This window comes from Paralichthys olivaceus, chromosome 3, assembly GCF_024713975.1.
Source record: "Paralichthys olivaceus isolate ysfri-2021 chromosome 3, ASM2471397v2, whole genome shotgun sequence".
NCBI lineage: Eukaryota > Metazoa > Chordata > Actinopteri > Pleuronectiformes > Paralichthyidae > Paralichthys > Paralichthys olivaceus.
In genome coordinates this window covers 6383345-6396830 of record NC_091095.1, presented here as the reverse complement: position 1 = coordinate 6396830, position 13486 = coordinate 6383345, and the positions used below count along the sequence as shown (strand labels likewise).

Genomic DNA, 13486 nt, shown 5'->3' with positions numbered 1-13486 from the left:
CAGTGACCTCATATTTATATGATTGCATATATCAGAAACACATATAGTACATGCAGGGGATTTCATTACATTTGACACAAACATTTGGACTGAAGGTTGAGCTGGTTAGAATTTGGAGTTCTCACTAAACCCTATTTTTCCTCGTGAACACGTTATTTTAAGAACGCCTCGAGAGAATCCTTTCAAGTTTGGCACAAATGTTCACGGATGAACTGATTAGATTTGGGCGGTTAAAGGTAGCCTCACAAAACATGTTTTTGGCTTTTTGATCATGACATGTTGTGTGAAGGGAACTGTTCATTTTCCTTGACACTGTGCTTGCACCTACCACAAAGAAGGCCCACTTCTTCTCCTCTGACGAGTCGGAAGGAGAGGAGGACCACAGGAAAAGATTCAAAATCAAGATCAAGCCACTGCGGGCCGTGCAAGTCACAACGGCGCCCTCGGTGGACGAGCTCAAAGCCTCCATAGGAAACATAGCTCTGTCCCCATCTCCTCTGGTGAGTAGCTCTGACGTCACTGCCCCCCCGCTGCTGGGTTTCATTCACAAAGAGCTTAATGTGCTTGTACAGATCACTTCTCCTTGTCTTCATCTTTGCCTTTTAATTTGTAGGAGTCCATATTATTACGTGCACAGAGGTGGCCGTGCATGTGTTGTCCAGATGTTGTCTTTGATATGCAATTTCTTTTCCAACATGTCGAACATACTGATGATTTTTGTTCAATGAGATATGCATGATGTGTGTGCTTGCATGTATTGAGCTTCTGTCTTTCACAAACATTGCGCTGCTGCTCTGGATTTGTTCTGCAACTTTCTCTTAGCACCCCCAACTCTGACTGACAGCCTCCGTTAGTTTGTGTTGTTTGCCAGTCGGTGGCGTCAGTGACCTCAGTGTTCTCCCATTCAGTCCAGTATCGCTTAACACAGGGCAGATGTCCCAACACAACAGACACATCTCATGACAGTGATGCTGCCACATAGCGAGGTGTGAAGGTTTTGTTTTAAAGTGATGCATCTCAGCTGATGAGTCTGAATTCCAGCACTCATCCCCCTTTAGACAACTTGTAATCAGCAGTGGGGCCCCGACACAGGGTTGGTCCTCCCCTGCCTTTATTCTAACCCCTACCCATAATGCCTATGTTCTCCAGTGATGACAGTTAGCCTGAGTGTCCGACCTGAATAATTCAGGTAGGAAAGTGGGCACAATGAACCTGTGTGTCGGTCGGCTGCACAGTAAGATCGCCTGTGGTCATTTGAGCTTCAATCCTTAATAATTCAGTCTAGACTCTGTGCAGTCGCCTCATAGATCAGGTGTGAGGCTCTTCTCATGCTGATAATAGTAGCGTACATGTGTTGGAGGAATATCAGGGGAACACTGGTTGTTTTATATGCACTAAGATAAAAGGGACAACAAATTGCAGGGGATAAATACACAAATCCTGCAGGTCAGCTATATTATTTGTATTCCTCTTCAGTTAGACAGATATTGTGATGTATCGTTATATGATTGCCTTAGTTGCAATATATCCCAGAATCGGGTCATGTATCACGTTTTGAATCATATCATGAGCAACCCACCCCTATTGCACACAGATGATTTGCTTTTCAGTGTTAATATACTTATCGTCCAACTGCTCCACCCATGTCTTCTTTTATTTGCCATCTCTCATTCCCTGCTGCCTCTAACGATGATGTTAACCTCTGTAGAGGAGTCCGGTAAGCCTCTGCTTTGCATGTTGTTGTGTTTCTCGACTCTTCTTTTCTTTCATCCCTCATAGTTGGCTTTTAAAATCTGCTCTCTGTTGCTGCAAATATGCTCACTCCATATGAAGGAAGATATTAACCGTTGGTTTGATTATTGGTCCAAGATCTATTGGGCAAATGTTCACTATTATATGGTGTGTGTGTGTGTGTTACATACATGTAAGATGCATATATGTGTGTGCTCAGCATTTTTATGGCACATGAAAGCTTGTGCTCGGAGGCCAAGAGTTTTTTCCGTTGACTGAGACGTCCTTAATCTGATTTTAATTGGTTCTGGAGTCTCGAGGTTTCAGTTCTTAGACCAAATTATCAAGACTGCCAGAAGCAAGTGACAGAGGAAGCAAGTGAAAGGTCAGAGATGGAGTTAAAATGTTAGAACTAAAAAAGACATCTTGCATCACATGTTATTCCTCCGTTATATTATTGTCTACCAGCAATTTGAATATAGGACTTAATTATGATAAATTCTTAATTTCTGAAAGTATCTGCCACGGTGGAGTCTGCCCGACACACACAATTCTTCTGGCACTAAAAGTAGAGATGCAACATTTAATTTCAGAAAAGAAACAAAAAACTCTGCTTGTCTGATTCTTTTATGTCATATTGTTTCAAAAATATGACTTGAGTGATCCAACAACATCAGCACATCTGTAGACAACATTTTTATCATGTTAAAGATCAACTCAAGAGGCTAGAAGGGCACAGCAAGTGATTCTGAACACTTCCTGTTTCATTTCCTGTTTACATACAGCAGGGAGACACTGAATGGTCACGACTAACAACGTCGCTCTGTATCCTGAACTACCGCATCCAATGAAGTGAATCCTCTCCAGCAGCATGTGCCCCGCCCCCCCTTTGCGTTGCATCACTCTAATCACTCGCGGCCCGCTGCACAACTAGAACAAGCGCAAGAGTGAGGGGGAAGGAGGGAGACGGGGTGGGATGCGATGTGGACCTGACGCAGGCAGATGGGGGAGATTGCAGCAGAAATTACAGAGACCAACAGATGGGAGGCTCACAGGAGAAGATGAAGGGAAACTCGAATGACCAAAAAAATAGCAGCTTTTACCACAGGAAGGATCAAATGAAAACATGATGGTGGAGGTGGTTGAAGATAAAACAATGGGGGGTGGATTGGAGCACTCCTGCAAATACCCACTTGCTTATTGAGCTATTTGCATTTATACATATATTCAAAAATCCCTAACCTGAACAAGGCTCTCTGTCACACAGTCTAAAACAGATGAGCATAATATATCCTCAAATGTGACCAACCATTCAGTGTGATGTCTGCTTTACTGATTTGTCACTTTCTGACCAGGTGTCTCTTCTCTCTTCCTTTTTGCTGGTCACAGAGACGTAGCCCGGTAAGTGTCTTGTTTTCTTTTCTTCTGTGACCCTGGTGTCAGGCTTAACATTTCACTTGACGTCTTGTTCCCTTTGTACTTGTCCTCCTGTCCTTGGGGTCGGTTGAATGAGACTGAGGATACGTAGGTGGGTTCAGTGGCTGAATCAGTGGGTCACAACTGTGATATAATTTGTTCCGATGTTGATATTAAAACATATAAATGTACGAAAATGGCACTAGAGCACTCTGAGCCGCCCAGGCCCAACAGTTCTGCACCAACTTGCACAGACTGGTCAGTCAACACGTCCGCTTTTTCATCAAGATCCAGGAAATGAATCCTGGATCTGCACCAAAATTGAATGGGTTCTTCCCTGGATCATGACCCACCCCTCCACAAAATGTTATGGATATCGGTTGAGTGCTTTTTGTATAATCCTGCTGGCAAATGATCAAAAATAGACTGAAACATAAACTCCTTAATGGCAGATGCACAACAGTCCCCTTAAATTGTATCAAGCTGCAGCAAATTCCACATGTTCATATCAGTCCCCTAAATTAGTCAGATTTATTCTTTTTCATTATTCTATGAGAAATTGTAAAAGAAAAGCCCAGATCTGCCTCTTAGTCCAAAACCAGACCAAAGTTTATTCTCATCCTTCACCAAGTTTCACAGAAACATGTATGAAATGCACTGTGTAGTTTTTCCAGATCACTAGTGTGCCTGTGTACTTGTTTTTCATCTTGAATTGCTTCTCGCTCGTTCTCTATAGAGGGAGAAAATTTGCACTTGTGACAGCTGGACCCTTTGATGTCTTACTCCAGTCACTCCCCCATCATCGTGTCTCCTCATCTCCTCCTCTCTCCCCCTCTCTCTCCCTCTCTGCCCTCTGCCTTCCTTGGCCTCTCATGTCCCTCTCATGGTGAACTCATACATATGCTCATACATGCACTCTGGTGTTTAAGATCACAGCTGGAGAGGCAACATTGTTCGCTCCGTTGCCTCTGTGGCTACAAACCTCATTTCTCTTGTGACTCTCTCCTTCTGCACCTTTATCAGTGTCACACCTTCTTTAGTTCTGCAGGTGGCTTCAAAAGCATGTTTTCAAAGCTCTCCAATACTTTCCTGGCTTTGACACCACAGCTCGCAGCACAGCTCGCTCACTGCAGGCAGCAGCGGTTCACCAAGTTTCCATTTTCTGCCTTGTGTGATACTAACATGGTTGTTGTCATTGAGTTTTAGAGCCAGTTATCATAAGAGATTTATGCTCCTTGAATTAAATCTGTTTCCCAGATGATGTATATTTCTACTGTTTCATGTGATGAAGCTGCTGAAGTGATTTGTTAGAAGTAATTGTCTTCCATTGATGATGATGCTGTTTACACTATTGGTAAGCAATGCACTTTTAGTTTTTTGAAGATGGAGATTGAAGTATCAATATAATTAGATGTAGAGTTTTTTGCACCTCAAAGTCCAGACCCAGGTTTATTTTTCTTCTTGTATTGTTTAATGTCATCTCAACCACTTGCAATTGGCCCAAAAGTCTGAACTATCCAAATAAAGGTTTTTACGCCGCAATTGAACCGAACCATTGGTCAGTCGGACTCAGAGTCAGATTTTGTCACTTATCTGAGGAACCTTTCACACCTAGTATTCTGGCTCTGAACAAAATGAAACGTCTGGAGCAAAGAAGGTAGATGTAAAAGTTGTTTTACACCAAAATGTAGCAGGTATATGCAGGTTTTTTAAATGAGACTAAAACTGCTAAAGAAAAGAAAGGCAATTGACTCTTTTCCCATTTGAAGGAACAGAGTTTACCTTTCTGTCTTTTGTCCCCGGTGAGTCATGTTCAGTGTCACAATCTGACAGACAACTAAGGAGCTCTTTCACCTCACTGTCTGGCCAAGTTAACTCATTGACTCTGTGTGTAACATTTCCATCACATTTCATCCTCGGAGCTGGAGTCACATAATAACCTGTGTCTACCGCAGTCATTTGACCTGGGAGTGAATGCAGATTGTGTCCATTCCCATTGTGGACAAAAGTCAGATGTTAGTGGGTTTTTTCACCCGTGGAGAAGGGGATAGAAAAGGCTCTTATGATACCCATGATTTATAAAAGGTATATAACCTTAGGATCCAAAGTTGAAGTGTAAAGCAAAGAATAGTATTTCCACTTTTTAAGAGCGTACATTGTTCCCTGCAACATTTGACGTGTGTGTTGCAAAGCTGTGGATCCCTCTGACCTTCACCAGTATAGATCCTGCATCACTGTTGTGTTTAAACTACACAGCTTTATCAGAATTAAAAGAAAATGATAATCTTTTTCAATGTGTGTGCAAGTGTTGTACATAGACTCACCATTAGAACACACCTGTAGCACCTCGGTGGTGACACTGTCTTTTGTTCCTGTTACAGGGTTTGAAAAGAAACACGTCCAGTGAGTATCAGCCCGGTCGCACCTCCGACCCTCTCTTCTTTAATGATGCTGAATTTGGATGTAGTCATGGTGGTTAACTGTTTTAATTTGGGTTCCAGGCGAGGAGATTGCCAGACCGAGACGCATCGTCCCCACTCTTCCCACTGTGGCCCCCACACCAGCTCCAGCACCACAACCCCCCAGGTGCCTATACACTGTTTCATCACATGGTTCAGTGCAAACCACAACCCCTAGAGGTGTTGTGTGTGTTTACATGTGCTACATGTCACTTCTCCTCACGTCTGTCCTGTTGATCTTTCTGTTAATCATGCTGCTTCTTACTTTCATCATATTTTTGCTCTGTAGCAAATCAAACTGCAGGTGATTCATAAAAATGTCAATGTCTGATCATCCAGGACCCTAAATGGGATGTGGAGTTACTTCTGTATTAACTAAAACAGTAATAGCGGCAATAAATCTTTAAATCTTTCACCTCGTACAGTGAACACCATTCACATACCAAATAGCTTTAGTTTTTAAAGTGCAGTCAAGAAAATAACTATTGACTTAACATATTTCAATTTCATATTAAAGTTTTATTACATAAGTTCAGTGATAGAGGTCACATTTAATGAGGTGTTTTCATTATGTTGAGTTAGTGTGAATAAGTCAAATAGCTTGATTTGATCAAATAAATTGCATGTTTATTATATTATTTATTTATGAGTTTAACTTAATTTAATCAAATCACTCTCAATCTATTTGAGTTAATGACACGAATCTACATGATAGAGAACACATCATTAAATGTGACTCTTTACACTGAACTTATGTAATAAAGTTACATGGAAATTTTGTATTTTACATATATACAGTGTGGTACATTTTGTTGTGTTTATCGGCCAATTTTAAAAGCACAGTCACTGAGAGGCTGTCACTGTGCTAATCTGCCCAACAACACTGTAAAGTGCTTTGTGCTGTGGCAATTTTATCACAGATTCTTTAAGCACGAATGCTCAAAAAACAGAATATATAGTTTTATAGTTGTTTGTCATGGTTAGTCCCATAGATATGAGTGGACATTAGCTCATTTTATATGGCTGTTTCTGTTTGCTCCAAAGCTGGTTTTCAGGGTCATCATGTATCTGTTGTCTGTCCAGTGTAGTTAATGCTGGAGCCATCATACAGATATAACAAAGTCAGGTAAATGTTTTCTGTCCACATTTAATTTAATGCTTTATTTAACCAGGAACGTCACATTGAGATACAATATCTCTTCTGCCAGGGAGTCCTGGTCAAGACGGGCACCACATGAAAAATAAAATGTTTCACATATAAATACAAGCAGGGACATTCCACACTGAAAACAAACTGAAACAGAGAGAACGGACTAAAGCACAGAACAGACACATACTGGGAATCAACGGCAAAAATGAATTATAGAAAATAAATACCACAGCCATAGTTTATTTCCAGCTTCTCTTTTTGCTCTGTGCTGTCAAAAGACAGCTGTTATATCCCAAAATACAAACTAATATTTGAATGACAAAACAAAGTGCCATAAAGAATATATTTTTGAGATTAAACTATAAAACTCAATTAATTAACACTAATTTCTATAAACTCTTCATGTGAATATGCAGAATCCGTTGGATGGATCACAGCTCACCTTCTTTCACTTAACAGCACATGTAGCTGGATTGAGCACAGACCAGTTTTGATGATATAATAAAATATAGGAAATAAATTATAATTGTGACCTATCACATGCTGATGAGAGGCAACAAGGTGCATTAATAAATGTTTAATAAGTGATTCTCTAAAAGCATCTTCTCCTGTTTGTCTTTCTTCTGTGGCAGCAGTCAACCAACACCAGTCTCTGAAGACACCACAGCCTTATTCGGGCCTCCTTTGGATACATCTTTCGGAGAACAGAAAACTGAAGGTATCTCTCCTCCTGCGTCTTTGTCACTTAAGCTGTTTTCACACATGAACTCTTGAGGATGTCTGTAGAATCTGGTCTGGACTCTCTGAGGAGGCTGTTTTCACCAAAACCAAAGACATCTTCGTTCGTGTCTCCTGCAATATGGCCCCACTTTTTCATCCTGAGATATTTGTATCTTTTTTTATTTTGCATTTTTGTATCTATGTAGTGTTAGAAACGTCATCAACCCCCTCACTCGCTCGTAGTAAAGTCTGCGGAGGTTCTCCTGCTGTGCTCCCACAGTGGCTCCTTTGGATTTTCTGGAGGTGGTTTGCTTGAGAAAATCTGCAGAAAGTCCCGGGGTCCTGTCCAACATTTCCTTTCACACATGCAGCCCACCAGGAGGATGTTTAGAGGATCTCTGGTTTTTAAAAAGTTTTACTCTTGATCGCTCTTATCAGCCTTGTTTTTGTCTAAACTTGTTAGCGACACCATAAAAATGTGAACACACATTTTCCCTCTCTCTCTAAGGCTTCCAGATAAACCCTGCTTTGCTGTCATAGCGGATATTCTCTCCCTCTCTCCCCCTCCCTCTCACCTATTTCTCTGACATCATTGTTCTTCCCCCAGGCACACTGTGCAGTGGTGGACTCACTCCATCTGCCTCTGCTAAGGTCAAAGTTGAAATTGGCACTCGGAGGTCACGTTCATGTGCACACTGCCAATCCAGTAGGATCTAGTGATGCCGGCTGTAGAGGAGCTCTTAACTGTTACACAACTTCCTAAGTTTTGGAGTAGATCCAGATAAAAGGGCAGATCCAGGGATTCTTTTTCACTTTCTTGATAATGGCGAGATCGGGCGTTAGTTATACGCTTCTAGTAGAACATAGGTCAGGAGAACTAATTCTTTTCATCTCCCATTGCCCCCATAGGCGTCTACCGATTTTACTTTTACTGTGTATGCTGCCATTTGGCCACTTTATACCTAGACATTAAATCTTATTTCACATAAAATCTTTTTTCACTGCTTTGTTGATGACGCACAGTTGTATTTACCAGTTAAGTATTTATTTTTACTATTTTTTGAGTTGGAAACTTTGAGTGCATTAATCTGGAAATTTTGTTTGCTGCCACGTCCAAAATCAACAAAATATGTAATTTTTGGATATACTTTAACTCTATGATGCCAAAATTATTACAGCAGGTAGCGTCCTCTGGTTAAATAATGTAAATAAAATCATTGAAGCATCTTTTTCTGCACATATTTGTCATATTGCTTAACTGCATTTGAAGAAATGCAAATGTTTATGTTTCAACTTTGTCACCTGTGTGGCTCAACTTGAACTGGGTTGAAGCCACATTTTTAGCTGTTTGCAGTTTGAGTTGCATACTGCAGAGCTGTAACATCTCAGCATTGATATTCAATCAGCAAGAGAACACTAGTGAAATTAAAACTCTGGCTCTCTGAGGCTGATCTTTATTTTTATCGTCATATTAATCTTTGCTCTTGTCACTTTTAAACCTTTTCCTCTTTCAATCCTTAAACAGTAAGAAATCATGACATGTTTTGGTGCTAATGCCCCTGACTTGGTTCTGTCCCCCCTCCTGAACTTAGTGGTACTGTCTGAGTCCGATGCGTGGGGTACCCCTCTGTCAGAGCCAGAATCCTCTTTGACAAGGTCCTTCCCAACAGGAAGTAAGTTTTATAAATCTCTGCATATTGTGCCGCACTTCCTATTTTCCCTGGAATGACTTCACAGACCCATCAGTTCACCTCATGACCCCTTCATCGTTCATACCGACGCACTCAGGAGATAACATCATCCATTTCACAACCAAATGGTCCGCCTCCCTCCTCACCGCCTCCTCCTCGCATTTGGCATGGTGGTGGTTGTACTGTGTTGCATGGTGGTTGGTTTGTGGGATTACACCTTCTCCTTCAGGTTGTCTCGGTTGTGTTTGGCAAGAAGAAATAATACCTGTAAAAGATTTTCTGTCTTGTTAGAACCGCATCCACAAACCTTTTTATTTTTGCTGTGTATGCAGCCTGACATGAATTTCAATGATGTGTTTTTAAACAGACCTTGCCCTTAAGGATTCACTGCTAATCTTGGAGTTACGTGTTAAAAATGTCAGGACCATTAATTGTTGCACTTCTATCATTGCAGCACCTCCTCCACTTCCACCCAAGAATGTCCCAACCTCGCCTGTGACGACTGGCCCTCCCTCTGCAGATGACGCTGGTAAGAAATCTTCTTGCAGTTATATCCCTCCGGCTTTTACATTTGATCTCAGCAGATTCTTTATCCTTTAACGTTCTCTGTCAGTCAGTCCACTCGCTCTGTGATGTTTCACCTCCCTCTATTTGCCTCTGATTGGTCGGCTGTTATCTGTGTTTCAGAAGCACTGACAGAAGCAGGCGGCAGGAAGCCCTTGATAGCAGACTTGGACAATCTTTTTGGACCGGAGCAGGCGCCCCCTGCTGGCGAGGATACAGGTGACACGTGGGTCTGCTTCAGTGAAGAATCTTCGAACCAGACGCCTCAACCAAAGGACCCTACCCCTCCGCTCCGTTCCTCCCCGCCTCCTCCAGAGGAACCAGCACCTCCGTTACCAGCCTCCCCGCCTCCACCTGAGTCTCCTGCCCCTCCCTTACCTACATCACCACCTCCTCCAGGCGACGCTGCACCGCCTCTCCCTATCTCCCCACCACCGAAAAACGACGTAGTCCCCCCTCTACCAACTTCCCCGTCTCCCTCAGAGGACCCTGCTGCACCTCCTGTCCCTTCGGGTCCTTCCACACCTGAAGACCACAATCCTCTCACAACAGCCACCTCGCCACCCCATGCACCACCAAAGGAGCTTGCATCTCCCCCCGCTTCATCTCCCCCTCCGCTCGCCTCACCTGCAAATGACCCACCGGCTTCTGCTGCTAAAGCAAGCACCCCTCCGGCAGGGAGTCCTCCTTCTGAGGAGCCTGCAACGCGCTCTGTCCTTCCACCCCTTGCCCTGTCTCACACAGAACAGCCCAGGAACACAGACACCACCCCACCCAAAGAAGACGCCGGTGAAACTGTCAGCTCGCCCAAAGATGCTAGCAAGGGGAGCCGGACCACACCTCCCCCACCTCCTCCACCCACGTACAGGGCAGTGGTGTCCTCACCCGGTCCCACTTCTGGAGCTGCTGGCACGAGTAGCGGTGAGCAGTTTTTCTATACAGCTTGAAATGGTGAAAATAACAATGTCACTTCAAGATGATAACAAGCGTGGTCGTCTGCTAACCAGAAGGTGGTTTGATCTCCAGCTCCTCTCGTCTGCATTATAAAATGTCCTGGGGAAAAATACTGAACCTTAAAATTGCCTTTGACAACTGAGCCGATGCAGCGATCTTATTGAACTTTTGTATTTCTGCTCCTTCCTGCAGGTTCCTCCTCTCCGGTGCGACCTGCAACTCCTTCATCAGTCGACCCCACCCCACCACCACCTCCACCTCGCCCCCCCTCAAGGCCCAAACTTCCTCCTGGGAAACCCACTGTAGGAGATGTGGTAAGAACCAGTTTTTACGTTTTAATTTCAACCGTATTTGTGGAGGTGGGCGCTCTGATGAGTGCCAGGTCAGTTTTGTTTCGTTTTATTGTCCATGCAGAACTAGGTTTATCCCGATCAGTGCTTCCTCTCATTATTCCATGAACACTCAACTCTAGCCCATTTTCAATTTTGTTTCAGAATCGTGCGTTCAGCCCGCCGGTCCACTCAGCCAGCCCGCCTCCCATCGCCCCATTGGCGCGGGCCGAGAGCACCTCCTCCATCTCCTCCACCAACTCTATGAGTGCCGCCACCACCCCCACCGTGGGCAAAGAGCTGTCCGTGTCTGTGTCAGGTGAGTTCCCCGTCAGCCGTCACCAAAGCTTTTCCACCGCTGCTGAGTTCAGCTGCTCGTGTCTAAAATTAAAAGCTTATTATTGATTTTAAGCATCGGCCCCGACCTTCCTCCTGCTCCGAGTATGAAAATGAGTCACGCAGTTTGTTTCAATTCATTTATTTATTCATTTTTTAATTTTCATTCCAGCAATGACGGTCCATCATCAAATGATAGTTGTATTCATGTAAGCTGCAGTAAGAGTGAAAGATGTGAATATGAAGCAGGGTGATAATTTTAATGCACAAACACTCTCCACAAACCTTTAGTGAATAAATGACACAATAACAGTTGATGAACTTCACATTAATGTAAAATGTGTGGAGACAATTTTAATTCTAAAACTGCCCTTTTTACCCTTTCAGTGTTATTTAATTTTCTCCACATTTATGTTTTATACACATTATTTTTTTATTTTGTTGGCATGACAGTACTTTTTTGATATTTTTTTACTTTACGAATAATTTCTTTCATTTGTTAAATTTTTTTCTGTTTTGTTTCTGCCATTTGTTTGTCTCTCTACTCTCTATTTGTCCTTTGCTCGGTCAGAAGACGATGCTTATGTAGACAAACTGCCCACGTTTGAGAGACACTTTGATGCGTTTGCAGGTATAGTAACGATTCCCTTCAGGAAGAGGAGTGAAGTGGGGGACGGGTTCAGGGGGGGTGCGTCCCTGTGTTCCATCTGTGTGATGCTCTTTACCCAGAGTGCACTTGACACTGGAGGGTAAAGGCCATCGCTGATTGTTTTTGTACTTTCCTGACTAAAGCCTGTCAAGAGCACAGGTGGTAGGAGAGAGAGAACAAGATTTCTTTCAGCCAGAAATATAAAAAGATCTTTGTGTCGAACCCACTTATTTGACAAGTCCACTTCAGGTTTTACTCAAAGATATAGGGACATAACTCACATTCATTTCTTTTCTTCTTTAAAGTGGCAGTGAAATCACCATTTTCCGTCATTGTTTTGCTCAAGTCATACCTCCATACATATTTCTAAAGCTTTTAATAGCTATGACTGCCTTTCTCTCTCTCTGTCTCTCTTTCTCTCTCTCTCTCTCTCTCTGTCTCTTTCTTTGTCTCTCTTTCTGTCTCTGTCTCTACTCATTCTTATTCCACCTGTTTCCTTCACACATATTCTCCCTTGTGTTGATGCAAAAAAAACTGCATCTATTGCAACATTTTGCCTCTCAAGGAAGTGTCCTCCCCTTTGACCGTTTGCCCACGTGTGAGACTTTTCTCTCTGTTTTATGACTGTGCATCAGTCGCTTTTCTTGCCGTGTCACCATGGCAACCTCCTGGCTCTTCTCTCGGTGACACATGTCATGCGGTGCAGTGCACTCCCAGGTACCTCGGTTCTGAGTCTGCACCACAACGCTGCATCTGAGTGTTTGTGTGCTGTGAGTTCAACCACCATGTATGAAGAGCTCCTTATCTGTGGGCCCTTGAGATCCATGTCTTTCTCGCTTTCACAAACACACACACACACACACACACTCTCATGGATACCATCAGAGCTGCTGCTTACTGAGTTGTTTGAAGTCTGGCATGAGAATTAGGCCAAATTAGGCAGCGAGCAGCTGTTTGGTATTCATGCGATCCTCCTGTGTACCGCTGTAATAGCACGACACAGCCTCAAGTTCAACCAATCTCCACCGGCCGAGAAGCATCTGTCGACTCCCACACTCGACCCCGGCGTCCACCTTTCACACCTGTCACTCACGCACTCTTTAGCCATAGAAATCCCCCCCCCCCCCATCTAAGCACCTGCCCTTTTGTTCTCTCCATAAAGCCCGGCGTTGTTCTCATCGTTCCATCATCCAACACTCTCTCAGCAGCACACCTTTACTGATGGGACCCCACTACACAACAAGAGTGAGGACGAGAAGAAGCCCACTCTGCTTTAAGTGTTTAACGATGAAACATTGCATATTTGACATTGTGCGAGGTGTTGTGTTGCTGCAGTCTCATACAAAACGCATGTGGTCTGGTGCCATGTGTTTCAATTCAGAAGTTGAAAACCCACCAAGTCTTATTTCTTGCCAGACAATCAGTAATTAGCCTTTATTGGCTTGTGTCCCCTTGAAGCAAAGAAACTTCTCCCTGTGATCGCTCGT

The 13486-nt window shown here is 43.3% G+C and overlaps 1 protein-coding gene across 23 annotated transcripts in view; it reads left to right on the top strand.

Annotated features, from left to right (window-relative positions):
- Positions 1 to 13486, top strand: part of sgip1a (SH3GL interacting endocytic adaptor 1a) — a 72555-nt gene that overhangs the window by 51783 nt on the left and 7286 nt on the right. For 11 of the 23 annotated variants that reach the window (XM_069521662.1, XM_069521654.1, XM_020098502.2 and 8 more), the window contains 11 exons: positions 325 to 500; positions 3121 to 3132; positions 5529 to 5550; positions 5649 to 5733; positions 7389 to 7474; positions 9069 to 9149; positions 9622 to 9696; positions 9855 to 10652; positions 10878 to 10999; positions 11180 to 11333; positions 11922 to 11981. In XM_069521662.1, the coding sequence (XP_069377763.1) occupies positions 325 to 500; positions 3121 to 3132; positions 5529 to 5550; positions 5649 to 5733; positions 7389 to 7474; positions 9069 to 9149; positions 9622 to 9696; positions 9855 to 10652; positions 10878 to 10999; positions 11180 to 11333; positions 11922 to 11981 (1671 nt within the window). The remainder of the gene's footprint in view (positions 1 to 324; positions 501 to 3120; positions 3133 to 5528; positions 5551 to 5648; positions 5734 to 7388; positions 7475 to 9068; positions 9150 to 9621; positions 9697 to 9854; positions 10653 to 10877; positions 11000 to 11179; positions 11334 to 11921; positions 11982 to 13486) is intronic. The other 12 variants (XM_069521670.1, XM_069521663.1, XM_020098508.2 and 9 more) reach the window with 8 other exon arrangements.